The 22669-nt window shown below is 62.2% G+C and overlaps 1 protein-coding gene across 6 annotated transcripts in view; it reads right to left on the bottom strand.

The window, feature by feature from the left end:
- Positions 1–22669, bottom strand: part of COL16A1 (collagen type XVI alpha 1 chain) — a 148130-nt gene that overhangs the window by 18851 nt on the left and 106610 nt on the right. For 2 of the 6 annotated variants that reach the window (XM_039511464.1, XM_039511469.1), the window contains exons 22-49: positions 22307–22423; positions 21509–21544; positions 20606–20641; positions 20281–20409; positions 18858–18902; positions 18329–18364; positions 17745–17798; positions 16648–16779; positions 16157–16192; positions 15690–15797; positions 14859–14981; positions 14695–14748; positions 14566–14607; positions 13689–13724; positions 12272–12325; positions 10750–10818; positions 9888–9941; positions 7592–7618; positions 6558–6623; positions 6296–6349; positions 6124–6177; positions 4726–4779; positions 4431–4475; positions 3889–4005; positions 3096–3131; positions 2589–2675; positions 1921–1965; positions 1182–1226 (exon numbers count right to left, since the gene is read on the bottom strand). In XM_039511464.1, the coding sequence (XP_039367398.1) occupies positions 1182–1226; positions 1921–1965; positions 2589–2675; positions 3096–3131; positions 3889–4005; positions 4431–4475; positions 4726–4779; positions 6124–6177; positions 6296–6349; positions 6558–6623; positions 7592–7618; positions 9888–9941; positions 10750–10818; positions 12272–12325; positions 13689–13724; positions 14566–14607; positions 14695–14748; positions 14859–14981; positions 15690–15797; positions 16157–16192; positions 16648–16779; positions 17745–17798; positions 18329–18364; positions 18858–18902; positions 20281–20409; positions 20606–20641; positions 21509–21544; positions 22307–22423 (1791 nt within the window). The remainder of the gene's footprint in view (positions 1–1181; positions 1227–1920; positions 1966–2588; positions 2676–3095; positions 3132–3888; positions 4006–4430; positions 4476–4725; positions 4780–6123; positions 6178–6295; positions 6350–6557; positions 6624–7591; positions 7619–9887; positions 9942–10749; positions 10819–12271; positions 12326–13688; positions 13725–14565; positions 14608–14694; positions 14749–14858; positions 14982–15689; positions 15798–16156; positions 16193–16647; positions 16780–17744; positions 17799–18328; positions 18365–18857; positions 18903–20280; positions 20410–20605; positions 20642–21508; positions 21545–22306; positions 22424–22669) is intronic. The other 4 variants (XM_039511465.1, XM_039511467.1, XM_039511466.1 and 1 more) reach the window with 4 other exon arrangements.

The raw sequence follows: 22669 nt of genomic DNA, 5'->3' as shown, positions 1-22669 counted from the left end.
TTCGGTTACATGGCACCTACGTGGTGGAAAGTGATGCTGTTTCATAGGACACACCGGTGAGGACGTGAACACTGCGTAGCAATCACACAGACAGACCGTGGGGTTACTGTGACATTAGTGGAAGATGCCAGATATGAGATTAGGACATGAATGATGGGGGGGGGATGAGCCCTGTGAGAAAAACCACAGTTCAGGCGCTATCTCCCCAGCCTGGCAACTGAGACTCGGCAGGGGTTTGGGGCGTGGGGCACAGGAGGATCCATTCGTTTTGAGTGCAGGATTGGGGCTTTGCTGAGAGAGATCCTGCGCGCTCAGCCGGGCGCTGAGGCAGGAGGAAGAGGAGACGAGAGAGAGAATGAAGAGAAAGGAGAAAAAAAGTGGAATCGATTCAATTTTTTTCTCGACTGAGTCTGATCTAGCACCATGGGGCCCTGGACCAGAATGTCTAGTGTGTGGCAGCAGGTTCCAGCCAGCCACGTTCACACCCTGGCTTGCCGTGCACCGTCTGTGCGGACAAGCCCTGGGTCAGAGCAGCTCCGTTGGAGTGACACGAGGTTTTCATGTGGATTGCAGAAGCAGCTCCAAGCCCCAGCAGAGATCAAAGGCCCCATGGTGCTGGGTGCTGCACAGACACACAGCGAGAGACAGTCCCAGCCCCAAGGAGCTCACAACTGAAGCAGCCAAAGGGGAGGAGAATGGAAGAATCACGCCCATTTTACAGATGGGGAACTGAGGCCCAGAGAGATTCCAAGGTCACCCAGGGGGTCTGGGTCAGAGCTAGGAAATGAACGCAGGGCTCCCAAGTCCCAAGCCAGTTGCCTGAGCCACAAGGCCAGATTTACACCGGCTGAGAAGCTGGCTCCACTGAGTTCAATGGAGTTACTCCTGATTTACTCCCATGTAAATGGGAGGAGAATCAGGCCCACTGAGAGGGAGATGAGTGGCAAGGAAAGGAGAGATGAGGACAGGAGGGATGCAGAGGTGACAGGGCAGGAGATTAACCAAAATGAGGCTCTTCCTCCCGGGGCCTGGGGGAGTCTCTGACTCGGGGGACCGGTGTGCATGGGGCCTGTCTGGGTGATCAGGCGCAGAGCCCGGAGGAGAGGAATGGAGGGGAACAAAGCCAAACAAGCGTCAGCGACAAAGGGCCGCACAGAGTACGTGCAGTGCTGGGTTCTTACAGGCAATCCGGGTGCGCCAGGCGTTCCAGGAAAACCTGGAGGGCCCTGAGGGAAGAAACAGTGAGATCACACCTTGGAAATCACAGTCAGGAGGCTGGCGGGGCTGGGCCTGGGGCTGGGGGGACGGGCCCCTCAGCAGAGACGCCAGGGGGCTGGGTTTCCCGACACCGGCTTGTTTCACACTCTTGTTCCGAGCGGGATCTCTCCTCTTCTGGTTTCCGGAACAGCTCTGCAGACTCACCCATCCTTCCCTGCCAATGGCACCTTCGCCCCCATCTACAGAAGGCAGCTCTGTCCAGAAGCGCTTACCCCCCTCCGCCCCTCACCGTGGCCTCAGGGCTGGCCTGGGATTCGCTGCTGGGTTGGCAGAACGCACGGCCACTCTGCCGCGCTCAGCCATTCCCAGCCCAGGCTCTCGGGGGGAAATCCAGGCTCGCTGAAGTCAGTGGGGATTTGGCCACTGACTGCAGTGGGGTTAGGATTTCAGGCTGGGATTTTCGGAGGGGCCACGGAGCAGTAGCGAGTCCCCATCGCGCAGCGATCTGTCATCCCAGGGCTCACCGCCCCAACACAGGGAGCGACAGGTAACTCTTCTCTGGAGAGTGCTCCCAGCACGCTCAGCACACAGCTGTCCCATACGGAGCAGGACGGGGCCAGGAAGGGGCAGCACCCCACCCTACGTACAAAGAGCAGGAGAACCCCAAGTCTACAGAGTATGCTCTTTGCAAGGGTTACTCACAGTCGGTCCAGGTGGCCCTGGAGATCCTCTCATCCCTGGTGGGCCCTGCAAAGAGACCGGCACAGAGTTAGATGCTTGAGACAGGAGCCGTAAAGCAGAGCATCACGCCTGGCCATTGCAATGGGTGTGGGAGGTCAAGACAGAGCCCGAGGAGGAGCGTGTATTACAGCTCCCTTCTGTGCCTGAGCCACAGAGATTGTGAGCCTGCTACAGCCGCCAGCTCATGCTTGTAGGTCGGGAGCTTCCCCAGTTCAATCCCCGTCACAAGTTCACATAACAAGCAGGTGGAGACCCCAGCGACTGCCGTCACGAGAGACGGGAAATACAGAACAGAGCAAAGGGGGGGATTGAACGGTGCCGGTTCCCACTGGTCGGGAAGACCAGAGTTCACCTCCAGGACCTGGAGTTCAGTGGGCTGGGGCTGGGGCTGGGGCTGGATCTGGCCTGAGGGTTTTTGCCCTGCGCCCCAGGCTCTCCCTGGGGGGATGCGGCGAGGGGCAGGAAGGAGGCGATGCTGGTGGGGGAGGGTATCTAAGGGCCATGCTGTGGGGACGGAAATCTCAATCAATCGCTAGAAATGTCACCCATGAACTGCAGCTCTCAGGGGGCCAAAGCCGGGGAGTTGGAAACCCGCCGTCCGGTGGAGCCGACCCAAATGCTGGACGTACCTGTTCCCCCCTCTCTCCAGGTAAGCCAGGCATCCCCGGCAGCCCAGGCCCTCCAACACAGTCACCGTCGCTTTCTGCTTGGTCACCCTGGGGGGAAGACGAGACCCATTTCAGGAGACGCTTCTGATCAATCCGCCCCTTCCCAGGCCACAAAACTCAGCAAGCCGCCCAGCTGAACCAAGCCAACGTGTTCCTGGCCGTCACACGCAGAGAGTGGAGGCTGGCCCCTCGAAAACCCTGTCTGCCCCGGCCGGCTGTAAAACTGCCCCGGAGCCTCGTCATGCTCGGGGAACCGCTGTCCGAGGAACGTGGCTGCCCGTCGTGTGCTCTGGGCAGGCGAGTCCCCCATGCTGCGCCCCCGCCAGTCCCAACGCCCTGTCGTTAGACAGCCAAGGTGTGGATTCATGCGGCGGGGTTCTCGGGTCACCAGGGAACAGAGCAGTCTCTCCTCCCCAGGCCCCCTCACCCATCCCATGACCAGCTCCGAGTTCGCGGGTCTCTACTCACCCGGGGCTCCTCCGCTCTCGGGAACTGAGCGAAGCACTGAAAGAGGAAGACACGCAGAGAGTTTATTCCTGCTGGGGTTTGCTCCACGTTCCTGCCTCGCCTGGGGAAGAGGCGCTGTGGGGCTGGCAGTGTCCCCGGTGGAGGCATGGAGAAAAGGGATCAGCATCTTCTGATCAGCTAGAGGGGGACCCTGCTAGGTACTGGGGAGACACCTTGGAGGATTGGGCCCATACAGCACAGACCCGGTTTCCACAGTGCAGGGTAACCCCCACCCCCACACTCCTTCAGAGACTTTGTGCCCGCACTGATCTAATGCCAATCGAGCCAAGGGTCGGCATCAGCGAGCGCCATTTGGATTTCGTGCCCGTGTTGCACTGGTGGCACAATGGGCAGTTCCAGGGAGAACTGGATGTGCAAGGGGGCATGAACCAGGAGCTGCACAAGGCCAGGGGTAGGCGAGGGGGTACTGGGTGCAGGTGGGGATTATGCACCCGGGCATGTCCCTGCATTGGACAGATGTTTATCTGTGCAAGGGGAGCTTAAGAACATATGTGCCAGTGTGGACAGGAGACACGTGTGCACACATGTGCATGGGGCCGTGCCGCTGGGTGTGCGGAGCTGTGCGTCCACGGGGTGGGGCCGTTGTGCCAGTGGATGTGAGAGTGCTCGGGGGTGTAATGCACTCCGGGACCTGGCTGCCATCGAGGCAAGGAGATTCCCCTGTGTTTGAGTCCCGCCGGACAGTGGCTAATTGCCAAGTACCCGCCGCAGGAGGTGGTGGTTGGGTACTCACCCGTGCGCAGTTGTCTATGCCGGGGGCACCGGGCATGCCCTGGTCGCCCTTCTCCCCTTTGACTCCGCTGGGCTTGTGGGAGTCAGTCTGCACCTGGGCACAATCCCCGCAGATGTTCTAGCGAGAGAGGGGGAGAGCAGGGATTGCACGAGGTGGGATCTGCCCAGCGGCCAGCTGGCTCAGTGCATTGGCTATTGTTTGCCTCACGACGGGGCCCAGCCGGAGATTGGGTCCCCACGAAGCTAGGTGCTGCACAGGCAGAGCGATACAACAGCCCCACCCCATGGAGCTTATGAAGATGGAATTGTGTCACCCTCTAGTGGCCAGCCCATGTGACTACAACAGCCTCCTACTGAGCGGATGCAGTCTCTGGATCAGAGCAGGCTCCCTCGGGCTCTGACAGGGCCCAGCGCCAGATGCTACAGGAGGAGCATCCGCCCGCCCGGGGTAACCTGCTGCCTAGCCCCTGGGAGCCAGAGGCTGGCTCAGGCCCGGATGTGCCGCCTGCGGCTACCGCTGCCTCTGCTCCTTGGCGCACTTACCTTGAGCACCTCGATGTTCCTCTCCGCTACGACGGCGAGCGGCCCCTGCAAAGACACACACGGAAAGAGAGGGCAACCCCTGGGAAACGGTCCTTATCGCCGGAGGCTCATCTTGCTCAGGGCGACCGCCAAAGCAATGAAAAGCATGATGGGTAACAGGCTGTACGTTAACATGGGCTCTGCCTGGGAGGACTGAGGCGCTTGGGAAATAACTCGGCAAGAGCTACCGGCGGAAGAGCGCTAAGCACACACCTGGGGCAGACGGAGACACGGACACATCAGCTCCTATACCTACCACATCTCCTGCTGGCCCAGGCAGTCCTGGCAAACCATTGTGTCCTGGGACGCCCTAAAGCCAAGGAGAGAGCTTGAATATTCAAATCCTTCTGCACGGCCGTCTCCTGACACCCTGCTGCCTTCTCCCACGCTCGCTCTTCTGTCCCCTCCACCTAGCGCTGCTCTTGGAAGGTTCTGGGGCCCAAACTTGGTTCTGCCTTAGAGGTGCTCTGATCGGACACCACTAACACTCAGCTCTGTGCAGCTGTAGCTCTCAAAGAGCTTTACCCAGGAAGGGCGGTGTCATTCTCCTTGTTTTTACAGATGGGGAAACCGAGGCACGGACAAGCCAAAGTGATGTGGCCCAGCAGCAGGGCCAGGAATAGAACCCAGGTCTCCTAACTCCCCGCCCAGGACTCATTGTGGAGGGGGGAGTTTTTCAGAAACTAACCATCCTGGGGCAAATACTGTAGGGCTTTATTATTACACACAGTTCTAAAGTGCCCATCGCTGAAGCCTCAGGGCCCCGCTGAGGCAAAACCCTCAGTGACTGTAGCGGGATTGGTGCCTGAGTGGGGACTGAAAGCTGCAGCACTGGGGTTGGTTTTTAAATGTACCATTTCACGGTCAAGAAATAACACTCTTTTTTGTGGGATCTACAAACACACACGCTGGCTAGGCCACAGAACTGCACGAAGATGCTGTTCCCTGAGCTGGACTCATGCCGGTAGCACTGACACGGACGTTTAGGCAAGACAACGGTGCTACATGAACGGCTGGGGATCCCTCGTCGATCGCGGCTCCAGTCCAAGGGACAGGGAATAGTCTCTTTAAGGCTGAAGAGGTTTGCACGGAAGAGGGCAAGGTCTCCCTTAGGCTGGGAGGCTGCGAAATACCAGTCGCCGGATGGCTACAGGGACTCGGCTCCCCTCTGAGTTCGATGGAGGTTGTCTTGGGCCTCTCTGGGTTGCCTCAGCCGGGCCGGCCAGCGACCAGCCCAGCACACGGGCATTACTTTTAACCACTGACAATGAAAGGTCCCGTAAAGGTGCGGTGAGCAGCTCTAACTGGAGAGCGCTCGGCCAGATTGGCTAATGAGCCTTGGTGTGGGCAGGGGGCCGTCAGCGTTCTCTGGCGCCCGCCAAGGCAGGGGTCCCGGAGAGATACGAGGGGGTTAGAAATAGCCCAAAGGGGCTGGCGGGAGGGTTATGGGACACCCTGATCAGAGCAGCTGGGCTCCCCGAGGGTCTGGGGGTGACTGGAGATCACGCACACGCCTACATGGCCAGGCCTGCTCCCGCCGCAGGCAACTGAAGCTTCACCATCAGCCCCCAAGGGAGCAGGATCGGGGCCTCAACTTGCTCCCAGCCGTGTCCTGCAATAGAGAGCCCACCCCATTCTCTTCTCCCTCACTCACCTGTCTCCCCGGAGCTCCTGGGGGGCCCGGCGGGCCTGGGACACCTGGCGGACCCTGCAACATCCCAAAGCAAACAGAGAGAGGGGCCGTTAGGACGGTGCTGGGTGAGCAGCTGGGAGTGGGCGCAGGGGGACCCAGGCTGCCGCGCGGACAGAGAGGAAAGCGCACACACCTGCGGGCCAGGCTGAGGCTGCCAGGACGTCCCGATCCACAGTCCTGGGGCTCCCTGCGAGTCCAAGAGAAGGGGAGAGCGTTTAGCGAAGGCGAAGCAGAGCCCAGGGCGCCGACGTCACAGCTCCACCTGCCCAGCCACCGAGGCAGGAAAGCAGCTGGGCAGCGGGGGAGGGCAGCGCAGGATGTGGGGGCAGGTGGCCTGCCTTAGACCATCACCCAGCTAGAGAAGGAGGCCAGGAATAGGCAGACTCAGGGCTTACCGGCATCCCCGAGTAGTTGGGGTCCACGCGGGGGCCAGGCTGGCAGGTGCATTCGCCGGGGTCCCCCTGAAAACACAAGAACAATCAGCACTGGGAGCCCCCTGGCTGGGGACCGGCGGGGGGCAGGGCGGTCAGAGCTGGGAGCCCCCGGGCTGGGGGCCGGCGGGGGCCAGGGCGGTCAGAGCTGGGAGCCCCTGGGCTGGGGGCCGGAGGGGGGCATGGCGGTCAGAGCTGGGAGCCCCCTGGCTCGGGGCCAGTGGGGGGCAGGGCCGTCAGAGCTGGGAGCCCCCGGGCTGGGGGCCGGCGGGGGGCAGGGCGGTCAGAGCTGGGAGCCCCCGGGGGGCAGGGCGGTCAGTGCTGGGAGCCCCGGGGGTGGGGGCCGGAGGGGGGCAGGGCGGTCCGCGCTGGGCGCCCCCGGGCTCGGGGCCGGCGGGGGCAGGGCGGTCAGAGCCGGGAGCCCCCTGGCTCGGGGCCGGTGGGGGGCAGGGCGGTCAGAGCTGGGCGCCGGCGGGGGGCAGGGCGGTCAGTGCTGGGAGCCCCCGGGCTGGGGGCCGGCGGGGGCAGGGCCGTCAGAGCTGGGAGCCCCCGGGCTGGGGGCCGGCGGGGCAGGCGGTCAGAGCTGAGCCCCGGGCTGGGGGCAGCGGGGCAGGGCGGTCAGAGCCGGGAGCCCCCGGGCTGGGGGCCGGCGGGGGGCGGGACGGTCAGAGGTGGGAGCCCCCTGGTTGAGTCACAAGGGACTGGCTGTAGGCACCGGGGTGCAGTGACACCTTGCTGCTTGGTCTCGGCATCGTCGGCATGGCAGGGAGGGGACAGCCCTACTCTGCAGAGCAAGGGGAAGAGTGGCCGGGGCGGGAGGAACCCCTCGTCCATGGCTTGGCTGCAAGACCAAGCGCCCAGCAGCGAGTGGACGCTGCAGGCAGGGACGCAGGTGCCAATAGGCTGCAGCCTCCGCCATGGGCTGCGGGCACATGCTCAGCGGCAAGGGAGGTGACAGGCCCAGCCGGCAATCAGGGATGGAGAGGAAACCAGCTCACCTTCTCACCCCGCGCCCCCTTCTCTCCCTGCAGGGAAGAACCGAGAGAAACGTGTTAGAGGCCAACGTCAAATGGGTCAAGAGCAAGAGACTGTGTTGCAGGTTCTGTCTGGGTCCCGGAACCAGAACTGGAGACGCGCTGGGCAGGGTCTGCATTCGCCCAGTCAGCCTGGGAACTTCTGCCAGGCTTGTGCCCCTGCATCCACTGTTCACCAACCATCGTGCAAACAAGTCTGCGTTGGTGTGAGCGGCTGGGGAACGCCTGCTCTTCGCACAAATACCCAAATTCACAAAAGCATCTGCTATTGGCCTGTCTCCTGTTCCAAACCGTCCAGTCCTCCAATCAGAAACAATACCATGTGGCTTAGGCGACCATTCACACACCAGCTCTAACCCGCCGTGAACAGGTGGCATGAGCCAGTGACAAAGGAACCAACAACTGGGGATGCAGCGGAAGAAGTGGGTTTTTACCCACGAAGGCTTAGGCCCAAATAAATCTGTTAGTCTTTAGGGTGCCACCGGACTCCTTGTTGTTTCTTTAACCACTGGGAATAGCCTTTGTTCCAGTCCAGCTCTGCTTGCGGGCCGGAGAAAGGGCTCCATTCATCTCCTAGATGACTCACAATGGACAGCTCCCCCGGCTCAGAGCAGAACCCGGACAGCTGGCGGGAATGAGCGTAACAGCTGTTGGACTTCAATAGCTGAAAGGACCACAGCCAAGACAGGAATCATCTCCGGAAAATTCCACCTCTGTTACTACCCACGCCGGAGAGGACTCAGAGGGAAAGCCTCTAACCCGCATGTCCCTTCAGCGCTACTTCCAGCTTCTGAGCTTCAACCTTTCTAGGGCACCTGCCAGCCAAGTATCTCAACCCACTTTACAAGGGACAGTAACGATCCCCGTCCTATAGGCAGGGAGGCAAAGATCCCATACCCTGGGCCTGAGCCGAAGCTCACGGACATCAATGGAAAGGTTCCCGTGGACAAGTGAAGAACAGAACCCCGGTCCCCCTGCCTCCCAGTCCCGTGTCCCCTGCCCTATCAATGGCCACATGGCTAATGCCCAAGCAGCAAAGCTAGAGCCGTCTGCCTCACTTTCTCCTGCTCAGTTTCCCTTCCTGGTTCTGCTCTGGGGGGGATTCCAGCATCGCGGGGGAGGAGGGGTAAAACAAGAGGGAAAATACCTGGTTTCACCAACTGAATGAACATTTCTGTTCACACCCAAAGGTTATTTTTCTCCCCCTTCTACTTAAATCTAGATTTTGGGGGCCTAACAAGACTACATTGACAGTGTCCCTGTCACAGCCCCCCAGGCAATGCTGGATCAGTTCCCAGTGAAGTCCAGAGATGCCTGGCGTGGGGGGTGAGCTTTCACTTCCCCCGGGGGGCGGGGGTTGCTGAAGGGCAGTTCTCCGGACCAATCTTCTTTCTATAGGGCTTAGGTCCTTATCTGGCCCCCCAAGCGCAGCATCTGAGCGCCTCACCATCTTTACCCTCACAACAGCCCCGTGAGGTAGGGAGTGCTGTTCTCCCCTCTGCAGAGATGGGAAACCGAGGCACAGAGCCGGTAGTGGAGCAGGATTGCCAGAGCACCAGTTCCCGGGGAGGAGAGCTGGTCCAGCGGGGAAACGCAGGGATGGACCCATCCCTCCCCCCATCAAAAAAATCCTTCTCTTTCAGCAAATAAGGCCCCGGTGGGCTGCGGGCGAAGTGATGGGTGAGGGTGATGGACACCAAGGTGATGGAGGTGACATGGAGAGAGAATGGGCTAATGCCATTACCTCGTTTAACAAGGTATCCGTCCACTTCTCTGTCACCGGGGTCGAATCAGAGACAGGGAGCCCTCAGGGCGAGGGGAGGAGCTTGCTCCCGCCTCTCCCGACATGGAGGCCGCCTGCATCAAAGCGCAAAACACTGTCAAAGACGCAGCCCTTCCCAACAGGCCAGATCCTCGGCCGGTGTGAATCGGCGCGTCTCCATCACGGCCAGCGGAGCCTGGCCCACTCGCGCCGGCCCAGGAGCTGGCCCGGCGGCTCTAGCGGCGTCACCAGGCCCGACGTTCCGGGGCGGCACCGTCGCGCCACGACATCCCCGGTGCCCGGGGGATGCCGTGTGGCAGCGTCGCCAGGGAAGGTCGCGTGGGGTGAGGCCTGTCAGCGGGGGAGCGGGAGCACAGTCAGTCTGCTGTTGCTGCTGCACTGCCTGGTCTCAGGGGATCGAACAGCCGGCGCAGCCCGATTCTAGCCTGGTAGTTTCGAGAACACCCTCCAGCAGACGCAGGGCTGCATCGTACGTACCGTCAGCCCGTTGGATCCAGGCACCCCTGGCATTCCCCGCTGCCCTTCGCGGCCCTAGGGGGAGAGCAAACAGCAGAGATGTGAGGCAGGCGAAGCATCACCCCGGCTTTACAGATGGGGAAACCAAGGCACGGAGCAACTTGGCCACCTTCCCAGTATCGCCCGACAGATCAGGGAACAGAACCCAGGAGTCCTGCCTCCCCCAGCCCTGCTCTGACTAGCAGATGCATTCTGGTTAAGGCAGCTCCTTAATACAAGGTGCAGAACTATGAGTGGCATTGATCCTGCCTGTGTCCCGGCACTGCAGGGACTGCATGCGCCTGGGCTCTGTTGTAGGGTCAGTAGCCGCCCTGGCTGTGACTGTTCCATCCAGGCCAGCACTTAGGGAGACCCCGGGCCGTGACACCAGCCAGCTCAGGCTGGGCCAGTGGGTCTGGAGACCCGGGGACAACCACAGCATCTGTCTGAGTCCAGCAGCCCCAAGAGTGGATCCTCTTTCTAATGCTTACAGCCAGGTCTGGTCTCTTCTCACCTGGCACTGAGAGGCCTCGGATGGTTGCACAGTCCAGCGGGAGGATCTAAGCCCCGCACTGAGCTAGGGGCCTGGAGAGGATTATGATGGGCTGCTCCCTTTCCTCTCCCACCCTCCACGCAAGCAGCCAGACTCTGTGGTCCACAGGCACCACGAACCCTGAGGCTCGCTGGCTGGCAGCCTAGGCGGGGGGCTGTGCGCAAGGGGGTGACTGCTCCGGGTAACACGCTGAGGAGGGCGAGGTCCTGGCACCCGCAGGAAGCGACTGTAACATCCCTGAAGCCGCAGAGCTAATGGGGCCCAGCGCTGCAGCAGGTATGGGGTACTTACCGCTGGCCCAGTGATGCTCATCCCCGGAGGTCCGGGAGGACCCTCCGCCCCTTTAAGGCCAGGGGATCCCTGCAGGGAAAAAAAAGGAGTCACATCTGGGCCAGCCCCAGGGTTGGGGGGGACCTGCTCCTACTGCAGGGACGGGGTGGAGTCCTCATGGGACCGTGGCTCAAGACCACAGAGTGAAGGTGTGGCTCAGCCCCCCGGGGTCTCCTGGCTTTGACCACTAAGCCACACAGCCCCCTCCCCTTTCCCGGCATCTCCCAGGGAAGTCTCCACTGCAGGGGAAGCACCCAGCCGCCGCAGCTGACTCGGCACCACGGCGAGAGGAGGGGCCATTCCTGGAACAGAGCATGGGGTCGTAAAGGTGCAAGCTGGCCTGGGCAGCCGCCAGCACCAACCCTCAGTGCCGGAGATGGCCCACGGTGCTGCAGGACGCCAGGGCCAGATCCCAAGGTCTGAGCGTGCCATGCCCAGAGCTCTGGGGGACGCCTCGTGCCAGGCGCTCCCCAGGGGATGCTTTCACCCCAGGAGGAGGTAGATTGTCCCACTGCTTCTGTGTCACCGTCGCCCGCCCACTTCCATCCATAGAGCAGTGCACGCGGGCTCCCCGCTGGGACGGAGCCTCGTTCCCTGTGTTCCCAAGTGCCCCCGACCCCGGGGGAATCTGCAGGCAGCACGGCTGGCACTGCAGGGCAATGCCGACTGGCCAGCACTAGCCAGTGAGATGCACAATGTCCTGTGTCCTGCACGGGCGCAGGGCTAGCCCAGCAGGGCTGGAGTGCCGGGCCTTGGCAGAGCTGGTAGGAGGGTGGCAAGGGCTGGGGGAGCAGGAGCAGCTGCTGGCTAGGAGCTGCGTGAGCCCAATGCCCAGCCTAGCGCCGGCTCCTCGGACTGGAGGTAGCCAGCAGACACGTCCCCTGCTGGTGCTAGGCAGGCTGCAGCCAGCCACCGCAGCCACTCCAGGTACGGAGCGTGACATCCCCCCTGATGTGTACACAAAAGCCCTCCCCGAGGCACGGGGCCGCAGCCGTACCAGGGCCTTCAGGCTGGGCACAGCAGGGGGCAAATAATAGGGACACAGCCCCACCCCGTTCCCAACAGGGCCGGGAGCTGGACTCCAGCAGCCCTGCAGCTGTCTGGCAGGATCCCCGGCCAAGTCCTGGCTTATCCTGCGTGCTAAACCCCGGCTACACCATTGTGTCTGGCCACTCGCTGGAGCCCCCTGCCCCGTGGCTTTGCCCGGCGCCATTCAGCAGCCACGCGTGGAGGATATCGGTGCTAACGGCTGCCGCCTGCGTGGTTAACAACCGGAGCGGGGCTGGCTGGGGGCCAGATCACCGGCAGGCAGCGCTGCCGGCAGGATGGGCTCCACAGGCAGGGAACAGGCTGGAGCCCCGTCACCCTGCCCGACAGACAACAGCTCCTGGCCGGGGATTTGTCACTGCCAGACTGTAGAACAAATCCCGCAGTCACCCACAGATGCTAGGGGAGGGCTCCGTGCCAGGCCGGGGGCTCTCACCTTGGCACCTTTCTCTCCCACGGCGCCTACCGGCCCTCGAGGTCCAGGGTGTCCCTGGGGGGTGAAAGACGACAATCAGCAGCTCCCTTTGCTTTCCCTGCTTGAGCCACGCTCCAGAGCACCTGACGCCACCCGCTTTAGGAGGAAAGTCCTTGGCTGCCTCTAGTGGCTGGTCCGTGTCATAGGTTAAGGAGTCTACTACCGCTGCCCGCTAACAGGTATTTGCAAAGACGACTAAAGGAGTTCAGCTGCCATCTCCCGCTGGGATTCCATGCGACATGGGCTCCCAAGGGCAGCAGCTCAAGCGAGCACGTTAGCTGGCAGCAGCCGTAGACTCGTTCACCTCGTACGTGGCCCAGCCTCAGTTCCTACCTCCTGCAGGAGAGGCTCATGCTGTTAGATGGGAAGGGGCCTGGTTCAGACCTTGCTAATGGCCCAAGCAGGGTGAGTTTAAGCTTCCTCAGGCAGATGTCAGTGGGGGCTGAGGGAAGAGCTCAGAACTTGGCCCAGCACATGGGACCCTCAGGCCCCCTCCCCGCTTGAGGGGCAGCATGTTCCTGGAACGGCTGGGCCACAGCTCCGGGTTCCTCCAGCGACCCAGCATGTCTCCAAGCGAGCATGACTCTGAGAACATCACGTTGTGTAGCGAGTTGTGTGGCACCATGTGCACCAGTGCAGCACAGCGCTGGGAGACGCTATTGTGCATCGCACGAGTGGTCCAGACTGGCATTGTGCGGTGGAGTGGCATGCAGAGTAACACAGCACCGTGCGACGCTTCCACACCACCGCCCGTGCCACACAGTGTAACCTGTAGCAGCGTTGTGACATTACACAGAGTAATGTTGTGTAACCTTGGCGACAACATCCTATCCAACAACAGGTAACACAGCCCGGTGTGACACTATGCAATGCAGGGCTGTGTCTGGCCTTGTGGAACCCTGCACGGCGTAACACTGCGTACCAATGTGCGACACCGCAGAGCCTCACCACTCATTGGCACGCGGGCCCCAGCATGGCAGGGAGAAGGTTAGATAATATATGGGTCATATTGGGAAATTGGCCCCTTTTCAGGACGTATAAACGCTCAGCGGTGACAAAGCATCTCTCAATTATATGACATGCCAGGCAGGATATACGGGGCCACTCCAGGGACCTGAAACGGCAGCAAAACTCTCAGCCTTGGTCATATTTTAAAGTGTCTGCACAATATGGTTTATGCTGCACGTAACAAATCCTCTTCCCAGGCACCCAACCGGCCCTGGATTCCTCTCCCTTGGCAAGGGAGGCTGGTCCTTTGAAAGGGATACTGGATGGAGGAGAAGTCTGCACCTTCCGTGCCCCCCACCCATGGAGGGACGGGCAGGGGCCTATTTCTCTTGTCAGGACGTTGGATGGGGAGGAATGAAGGCATACTCACTGTAGAACCGGGCAGGCCTGTCTCCCCGGGCTCCCCCTAAAAGACACGGAGAATTGGTTGAGTCTCACTCTAGCAGTTGGTCCCAGCACGAAGACAGAGGCACCAGTGGGGGTGCCCATCAGAAAATGGGGGGGATGGCAAGATGCCACCCTCCCCACTCCCTTCGCAGGGCAGGGATCAAGCCGAGCCTGATACTTGACTCTCAGCTCTTGTCTTTCCACTCAGGGTTATCCCTGATTCGGGCCACTGGCCTCAGCTGTGTTGGCATCTCCTCTGCTCACCTCACCCCCAAATGCTTCCCCAGGTTCAATGATGTGGCGCAGAAGCAGGGGGAGACCCAGAGCTCCAGGCAACCTTCCCAGCAAACGCCTGGGATGGGATGAGGCTCTTCTGCAAGGGTGGGGGCTGCAGAGAAGGGTCTTGTGCCCACAGATTGAGAGGGGGCAGGCGAGCAGGGACCTGTGCTGCCTGCGCAGAGCACTCCAGGAGGAGACAGACACAGAGGAGCCCGGCCAGCGTGAGCCGCAGGGAGGTGAGTGGGTTTCGAACCAAGCAGGCAGATTAGGAGCAGATACTGCCATGCACGGGGAGACCCTGGCACTGTCCGAGGTGGAAAGTAATACCAGCCGAGCTCTGCTGGGCCCCGGGAAGTGGGCAGCCACGCTCGCTCGGGGGGTGCCGGAGCCCCGGGACTCAGGGGGCCTGCAGGAGCCAGGCTGGGAGGTGGCGTGGAAGCAATGGCACCACCGGGCAATGCCAGAGACGAGGCGAAAGGCAGGGCTGGAGACAGCAGGGGCTGTGGGGGTGACACGCTGCTCCTTGGGGGATGGTGCTGATGGAGCAGACCCTGGGCGACCAGCTTGGTGCTGACACTCACCTGCGGTCCCTGGGCGCCGATCCCGGGGGGGCCTGGCTCGCCCTAGAGAGACCACAGACACCGGTGGATGGAACAGCCCCAGGTTTTGGCAATCCCCATATGACAAACCCCGCTTCTGTCCACACTCACCTGCAGCCCCTTCAGACCGGGGGGCCCCTGAATCCCAGGGAGTCCAGGTTTACCCTAAAAAACACCCCCCCACACAGAAACGTTAGCCTAGGTTGTTCAGCAGGCAGCCGACGTCTCTGATCAGGGACCTCGCCGGTGCGGGGGGGTGAGTGAGGGGCACTCACGGGTTTCCCAGGCTGTCCAACGCCCGGCAGGCCACGGTCCCCTTTGGCTCCGGGTTTTCCTGGCACCCCGACCACATCTGAGAACTCTCCCTGGAGAGTGGGGCAGGCGTCGCAGGCGTCTCCCTGCGTGAGAGGGATGGAGAAAGGGGCTTGGGTCAGTACACAGGAAACGGAGACCAGTGCGGCAGCTGGGGACCGAGGGAGGTGGAGGCCCAGACAGCCCCTCCTCGCCCCAGAGAGTCACATCCAGGTTCAGCCCGAGGGGGATTTGAACTTGCCACCCTCGGCTTCAGAAAGCACCTGCCTTGCTCACTGGGATAGAGGCACAGGGGCAGGACTGCCAGGGGCCACTAGCGAGTGGCACGCAGCACCCCTGGCAATGGCTGAGAGCCACCGTGCTAGGGAGGCGCGTGGCTGGGGGGAGGACGGCGACCAGCTGTTTGTTCTGCACAGTGGACGACTTGCGGAGATGAAGATTCCCCTTTATGGGAAGGACACGAGGAATGTGTGTGTGTGGCGGGGGTAGGAACCCGGGACCAGGAAAGCTGCTCCCAGCACGGGAGGGTCTCCCTGCTTGGGGGTGCCCCAGAACAGAGGGCTACTTGACCAGCTCACAACGGGCACCGCCAGGAGACGAGACACTGGCTCCACGCGGCAGTGCCAGCCCCCGAGAAGGCACAAATTGGGCGGAGGGTGCAGGGGGGAGGGTGTCTCTTGATAGTGGGGGCCAGTACTGACCCATAGCTTATTCCCAGGTCTGACCCTTAGCGAACTGGGCTCTGGCTGCACCGACCGGCAGAGCTAGCTCTGGGGGGGTGGGGGGGGACTCACCTTTTCACCTTTGGGCCCTGTTGGACCTCTGACGCCAGGGTCACCTGAAAGCCCCGGCAGCCCCACTGAGCCCGGTGTGCCAGGGTCCCCTGGATTTCCTGCATCGCCCTGGACAGGAGAGCAGACAAAGAGGATGTGACCCAGAGGAGCACAGGAATCCCAGCCCCCTGCCTCCCCTGGGTCTCTGCCCCACTCTCCTTGGAGGGCTGGGTGCCAGCAGCAGCAGAGCGAGTGCTAACGGCCTGGCAGCGCCACTCATGCGATGAGCTGGGACAGGGCGACAGTGCTCATCGGCCAGACCCAGCAGCCCCAGTGACTCTGATTCCCCAAGGAGCTGGGCACTCGCTCAGCCCAGCCCGTGCAAAGGGAAACCCCCATGCTATGGGGGCAGGGCTGGGAGATTCCCACAGCTAGTGAAGCAGGAGGGGCGGGGAGCTGTTCAGCGACACCCCTTCCCTCCCTCTCACCTTCTGTCCTTTCAGTCCAGGCTCCCCAGGTTTGCCCTGGGGGAACAAAACACACAAGGGAGGAAGAAACAAGCCAATCAGATGGGAAGGAACGGAGCCAGCCCCTCCCACCCCCCAAAGTCCCCAGTCCCCGGGCAATGACGCACCCCAAAACAGGGAGGCCCCGAGGATGCATACCAGGAGGGAGTCAGGGAACATGCCCACAACCCCCAGCCCCACACCCAGCCCCTGCCCCCGGGCACCAGCGGAAGGAGCAGAAGGCCGGGTGGACAGATGCTGGCGCTCGGCAGGGCCTGCCAGTTTGGATTAACCATTTCATTGCTGGTTCGTTCAGCACCTTCACTGCCCCTCACAGGACCCTGGCACATCAGGCAGCATTACAATCCCCTGCCCCCATGCCACGCCCACCCCGTTCCTATCCCTCCTCCTCTCTCTTACCTTCACCCCTTCCCCGGCCCTCCCTGCCCCCCGGATACGCCCCACTGACTCACCGCTCTGCCGGGCACCCCGATGCCAGGCAGGCCTGGCTCACCCTTCTCCCCCGGAGCACCAGGCACGGACACCCCAATCACCTCCCCTTCGAGCGCCTCTGGAGGAGCAAGGCACTGGCCACACGGCTCTCCCTGCGAGGGACAGGCACCAGGGTCAGAGCGAGGCGGGGGCTGGGCCCAGTGCCACCTCCCGGAGTCCCCAGGCTCCTTACTGACAGTGGGGACTTCAGCAAACTCCGTATGGGCCATTTCAGCCCTGTGGGTCCTTGCAAGCCCCTGAGGAGGGGGACGGAGCGTAGTGCCCGGCACCCGTCAGCCCAGAGGGGAACGCTGCTCCGGGCCCAGATCAGCAGGGAGCGGAGGCGGTTCTCATGCAATGGCTCTTCAGCGAGACGAGTTTAGAGGGTCTCAGGCCGGTTCCCAGTGGGACAGGTGCCCACAGCTCGCAAGAGCCACCGTGGTAAGTGGCTGCCTCCGGAGCAGCGCCCTGGAACCGGAGCTCCTCGCTCAGCCCTCCAGCTAAGGGGTGGTGGGGGACACTCGTCTCTGTGGCTGGAGGGAGTCCAGGAGGTACCAGCTGGCTCGGCGCGCCACGGAGCTCGCAGGGCTTTCAGCCTAGCTCCACTGCTCTCACCCAGGAGAGTGCTGGAGATCCCACCCCGCCTTATACAAAATGGGTCTGTCCACGCCTGGGTGGCGGGCGCCTGGCCACCCAAGCAGAGCTGCCCACGCTCACCGCGGGTCACACGCACTGTGCACAGGTGGAGATGCGGCCCTGGCCCCAGGGTGCCCCGGGTTTTGCTGGTGGGAAAGGTGAGCCAGGCCAGCCCGGCTTTATGCTCTGGCCAAGGCGCCAGTCTCACGTCAAGTGGCTGCAACACCTGCGCTGGGGCTGCACCATCATGGAGGAGCTGGGGGGGCGCTCGGCTGAGAGAGGGGACTCAGGAGACACCCTCCCACCCCAAAAGAGCTGCCGGGAAGGAGTTTCCATAAGAGGCTCAACAAGGGCACAGCTCTAGGGGTGAGCACTGGATGGGGGAGCATCCCTGGCCACTCCACCCCTGCTCCTTCTGGAACAAGGGTTTCCAGGATCTCACCTTCTCTCCTTTCAGCCCTGCAGGCCCAGTGTCCCCTCTGTCACCTGGATTTCCCTGCACAGAGAAGCAGCAGCTGAGGTGAGACAGGCACCTGTAAAGCTCTGCTCATATATGTACACACCCCTACACACACACGCAACTGGCCCCTGCAAACCCACATGTGTACATACACACACGACAGGCCCCTGCAAACCCACACTTGTACACACACACACACACACACACACACACACACACACACACACACGACAGGCCCTTGCAATCCCATAAGTACACACACCTATGTGCACACACAACAGGCCCCTGCAAACCCACACGGGTACACACAGGCCTATACACGCATGTGACAGGCCCCTGCAATCCCATACGCACCCATTCTCTGTGCCTACCCACGGGACCTCCCTGGGATCCGCTCCATGTCTGTTACCCCTCGCCCTGCACCGATTCGCTGATTCCCACCATGTCACTGACACTGCGCTCAGTTGCCTCGGGAGCCTCTGCTGTTGTTGCCAGTGGGGCAACGACTAGGTCCCCACAAGAGGGTGCCCCCCCCCAGCCCCAGGGCATCCAGCTCCCGTACTCACAGGTTTGCCGGCCGGTCCCGTCTTTCCGACCTCTCCCTAGGAAGCAAAGCGGAGAGCGCAGGGGGTCAGGCCCGGAGGAAGGGAGAGGGAGGAAGACAGTGACCACACGGACCCAGCGCTGCAAATGAGCGCAGGGCCGAGAGGTTCACAGTGCCATGAGTTTAGCTTCGGTGCGTCCTCAGCCTGGCTCAGGGCGTCATCGGAGAGCCGCAGATTGCCAAAGCCAGGTAGGGGAGGCCCAGCCGGCAGAGGCCTCTCCCCAGCAGGGCGATGGGGCTCCTCGGTGCTGCCAGCGTGGGGCAAAGGGAGCAGGGCAGGGGGCCAGGGTAGTGCCCAAGAAGTTTGGGGGCAGCAGTGAAGGGAACGTTGTTATCCCCAGTGCAGAGAGGCGCTGGTGAGAGCTACGGGGAAGGGCCAGGCAGGGTTTGCTGTAACCGATCCAACCTCCCACCTCCAAGGTTTAACCCTTCACGTTCAGAAACCCTCCACCCCCAGGGGGAGCCGCAGGCAGAAGGACGAGGGGACTCACCTGCTGCCCCTTGGCTCCAGCCAGCCCAGGGACCCCGGCTTTACCCTGCAAGACAAGCAAAGGATCCAAGTTACCCCTCCAGCAGGAGGATCCCCAGGAGCCCAGCAGAGCCCTCTGCAAACTTGGAGAGTGGAGAGCCCCTGGGGACGAACCGGGGAGGGAGCAAGGGGTTCATCCCGGCACCAGCTGGGCCGAGGCAACAGGGAGGGGAGGGGAGAAAAGGGGCATCAGGTGTGGGACGCAGTAGGGACTGTTGTCTGGGGAAGGGGAGAGCAGGGGAGGACTTTAGGTGAGGGACAGGACCTGAGCCTGTAACCTGAGCCAGGAAGGAGGGTGGGGGGAGACAACACCTTTGCCTGGGAAGCTGGACAAAGGAAGAGAGCCTGCGGGAGGGGTTTTGGGTTTCAGTTTCGGGCTGGCTGGGAAGAGGCAGGGAACCCCAAGTATGGGGTCTAAGAGCCTTGCCCCCCGGAGGGACCTGGCTGAGGGGTCCTGGCTGTACCTACACGCCCTGCTTGGGACTGTGTTCCTGTCGGCTAATAAACCTTCTGTGTTACTGGCTGGCTGAGAGTCCTGGTGAATTGCAGGAAGTGGGGGGTGCAGGGCCCTGACTCCCCCACACTCCGTGACAAGGTGCCAGGCTCCTTAAGGCAGCAGGGAGAAGAGGAGAGGACAAGAGGCGAAGGGGAGGGGGGCACAGGCCCTAGGGGGCTGGAGCAGAGCTGGGGGTAGCAGCCAGGTTTGGATAGGAGGCTCTCTGGGGTTGGATTTAGGCCCATCTCGGCAAGGGAGGAAGCTCAAACTTTCCCCTGAGCTCAGACCCCGCCATGGGCATGACCCGCCCCGGAGGACCGGCCTGCGTCCCGCTCTCGTGGCTGCTCCATGTTCTCTCCGGCTGCTTGCCGGGGACTCCCTCCTTTGGCTCCAGCAGTCAGAGGCCCAAGATCTGAGCACAGATGGTTGGCGGGATCTGACCCCACTGGGAGGCCAGCCAGGAGGCTGGCCAGGGGCTCAGATCCAGTGGGTTAGTGCAGGTAGGGAGAGCTGGGGACGCTCTTGGCCGAGTATGCTGCATGTCCCTGGGGAGGATGGGCCATCTGAGCTGAGAGGAGCCTTCTCATGACCTCTGCGGAGCCGTGGGGGCAGGGCCCCTCGGGCTGTTTGAATGCTGGGGCGCTGGGTCCCTTCCCTCCCTCCCGCCAGGTGGGGCCTGGCAGCTTTTACCATCTGGCTCCGCTCCCCTTCTCCCATCCCTCGCTGCACACCAGGGCGGGGAGCCAGATCCGCCTTCCACGCCCCACTCAGACTGTCCCCAGCGCAGTGCTGGCGTGGGGAATGCACACGCCCCGGGGACCCTGCCCGGCACAACCTCTAGCCTGCCCATCCTCGTGCTCGAGACCCAAGGAGCAGGGCACGTACTCACCGGCAGCCCGGGCAGCCCAATCCCTGGGGCCCCCGGCTCCCCTTTGGGCCCCTCCTTCCCCGGGAGCTGGTCGGAGCTCTGCAGCATGGAGGCGAGAGTGACGGGATTGCACGACACGCAGGGGGCACCCTAGGGAAGGAACCAAACGGCGCAGGGTCAGACAGGCTCCCAGTGCCTCTGCGAGCCATAACCGGGTAATGGCTGCAGGCCAGACTCGGGGCTCCTCTTCGGAGGGGTGGCGACCATCGACGCGGCCTGCGAGCCGAGAGAAGGGGGCCGAGGACACTAAGGATGAGCAGGAGATTTCAGGGACCCGGGCACTCACCTTCTCTCCTTTTATTCCATTGATGCCAGGGTCTCCCTGAAAGAAACAAACACACACAGGGTGTCAGAGGCAGCGACACTTGCTGCCTTCAGAACATTCCTCAGCCAGCGTTCCCAGTGGGACACTGCGGGAGAGGAAGCCGGAGGGCATGACAGCTTCCCCGGACTAGGGAAACGTGCCCAAGGTAACTAGAGTGATGTGGCTGCGTTGCTGGTGCAGATGTGCTACCCTGGTGCAAGAAGGGGGTTGGCGTCAAAATGACTTTCCCCCGTAACTTGCCGGGGGTGCATTGGTGGAGCTGCGTCAGTGCAAAACCCCTCCAGTATAGAGGGAACCTTAGTTTCTGATTCTCCCTTTCACTGTGGGAGGGGTGGAGAAAGACCATTCTGAATCCCCTCACATCCACTGCCCCCTCTTGGGGGAAACCCGGCAGTGCCCCCACTCCCATCCTTCTGAGAATAGAGCCAGAGGGACGAAATGCCCAGGGTCCCGCTGACTGCCAGCTTTGGGGTCGGGAAGGAATTTTCCTGCAGACCCTGGGGGGTTTTCCGCCTTCCTCTGCAGCATGGGGCACACGGGTGACTCGCAGGGGCGGATTCTCTGTAACTTGAAGTCTTTAAATCCTGATTGGAGGACGTCAGTGACTCAGCCAGAGGGTCTGGGTCTGTTACAGGAGTGGGTGGAGGAGGTTCTGTGGCCTGCAACATGCAGGAAGTCAGAGGAGATCATCACAAGGGTCCCTTCTGGCCATTAAGTCTCTGAGCGGCAGCCACCGCCCGGGGGGTCAGAGCCCTGCTGGATCAGAGGGGTCCCCAGCGCACCCCTCACTGCTCTCCATGGGCAGACAGGGAATTCTGCAACAGCACGGCTAGAACCAAGGCATCAGCTCTCTGAGGCACCCACCCTGTCGCCTTTGGTTCCGGGGGGCCCTGCCTTGTCCTGCAGGGGAAAAAAAAAAACAGGTGAGACCAACAGAAACACCCCGTGGCTGCACCTCGGCCGGGACTGGCCCCTCGCTCCTGGAGGGGAGCCAAGGGGATGCCCCAGGGGCACATCGCTGGAGCAGGATCAGGAAGGACCCTGGGGGCGGGGGAGGGAACCTGAATGGATAATAGGATGGCAAGAGTTGGGGGATGGGAAGATTAAGACGTGAGATCCCAGCCCCTGATCCCTGAGTCTGATTCTGCCTTTGTGGTATCAGCTCTGGGATGGGTCGCAAACCAGGAGGGCTGATTCCCTGGGTCCTGCTGACTTGAGGGCCCAAGAGCTGAGAACAGGCAGGAAGGTTCGGGCCCGATCCTGCCTCTAGCCCAGACCCAAGCACAACCTCCTCGCCTCGACCCCATTGCCAGGGAGAGCAAGGTTGGGGGACAGCTGGGTGCAAGGCCTATCCGTAGTCCTAGGTGACAGTGTGGGGCAGGGAGAGGGGTGGCCCGGGGCCATTGGGGGGTGTGGGGTGTGCAGGGGGCCCCGTTTTGCATGAGGACCTGCTCTAGTTAGGCAGCCAAGCAGGGCGAGGTAGCGTCCCCTGCAATTCAGTGCAGGTGCAAACACCACCTCCTTCCATCACCTTCACTTTGCCCCCTCCCTTGTTTCAGCCCTCCGCTCCCCAGGCACGGAGGCGGGGACGGACGCCCGGCTCCCCGCAGAGAGGGCGTGTGGGTTCTCCTCTCAGGGGCACGGCAGCGCGTTCAGACTCACCGATTTCCCTGCTTTCCCCGGCACTCCGGGCTCTCCTTTGGGTCCCGGCTTTCCCGGGAGGCCGACAGCATGGGTCATCCCCTCGGGGATGCTGGGGCAAACTTCGCACGGATCCCCCTGTGGGAGAGAGGAGATAGTGAGATGTGGGTCGCGGCCCTGGGGACCCTCGACTTTCGTCTTTGGGAGCTGCCATTGGGTCTGTGTGGGGTGGTGACCCCACGACCCCAGAGCGCAACTGACGTGACAATGGACCTGGCCCAAACCACCCTGAGCTTTGGATCCAGATCCCGACTTTGGACCAGCAGCAGGCGAGCCAATCAGGATCCCTCAATAGCCCCGGGCTGGGGGATAACCGAACGTAGG

The sequence above is a fragment of the Mauremys reevesii genome, linkage group 23, assembly GCF_016161935.1.
Source record: "Mauremys reevesii isolate NIE-2019 linkage group 23, ASM1616193v1, whole genome shotgun sequence".
NCBI classification, from domain to species: Eukaryota; Metazoa; Chordata; order Testudines; family Geoemydidae; genus Mauremys; species Mauremys reevesii.
This window is presented reverse-complemented; position numbering and strand designations above follow the sequence as displayed.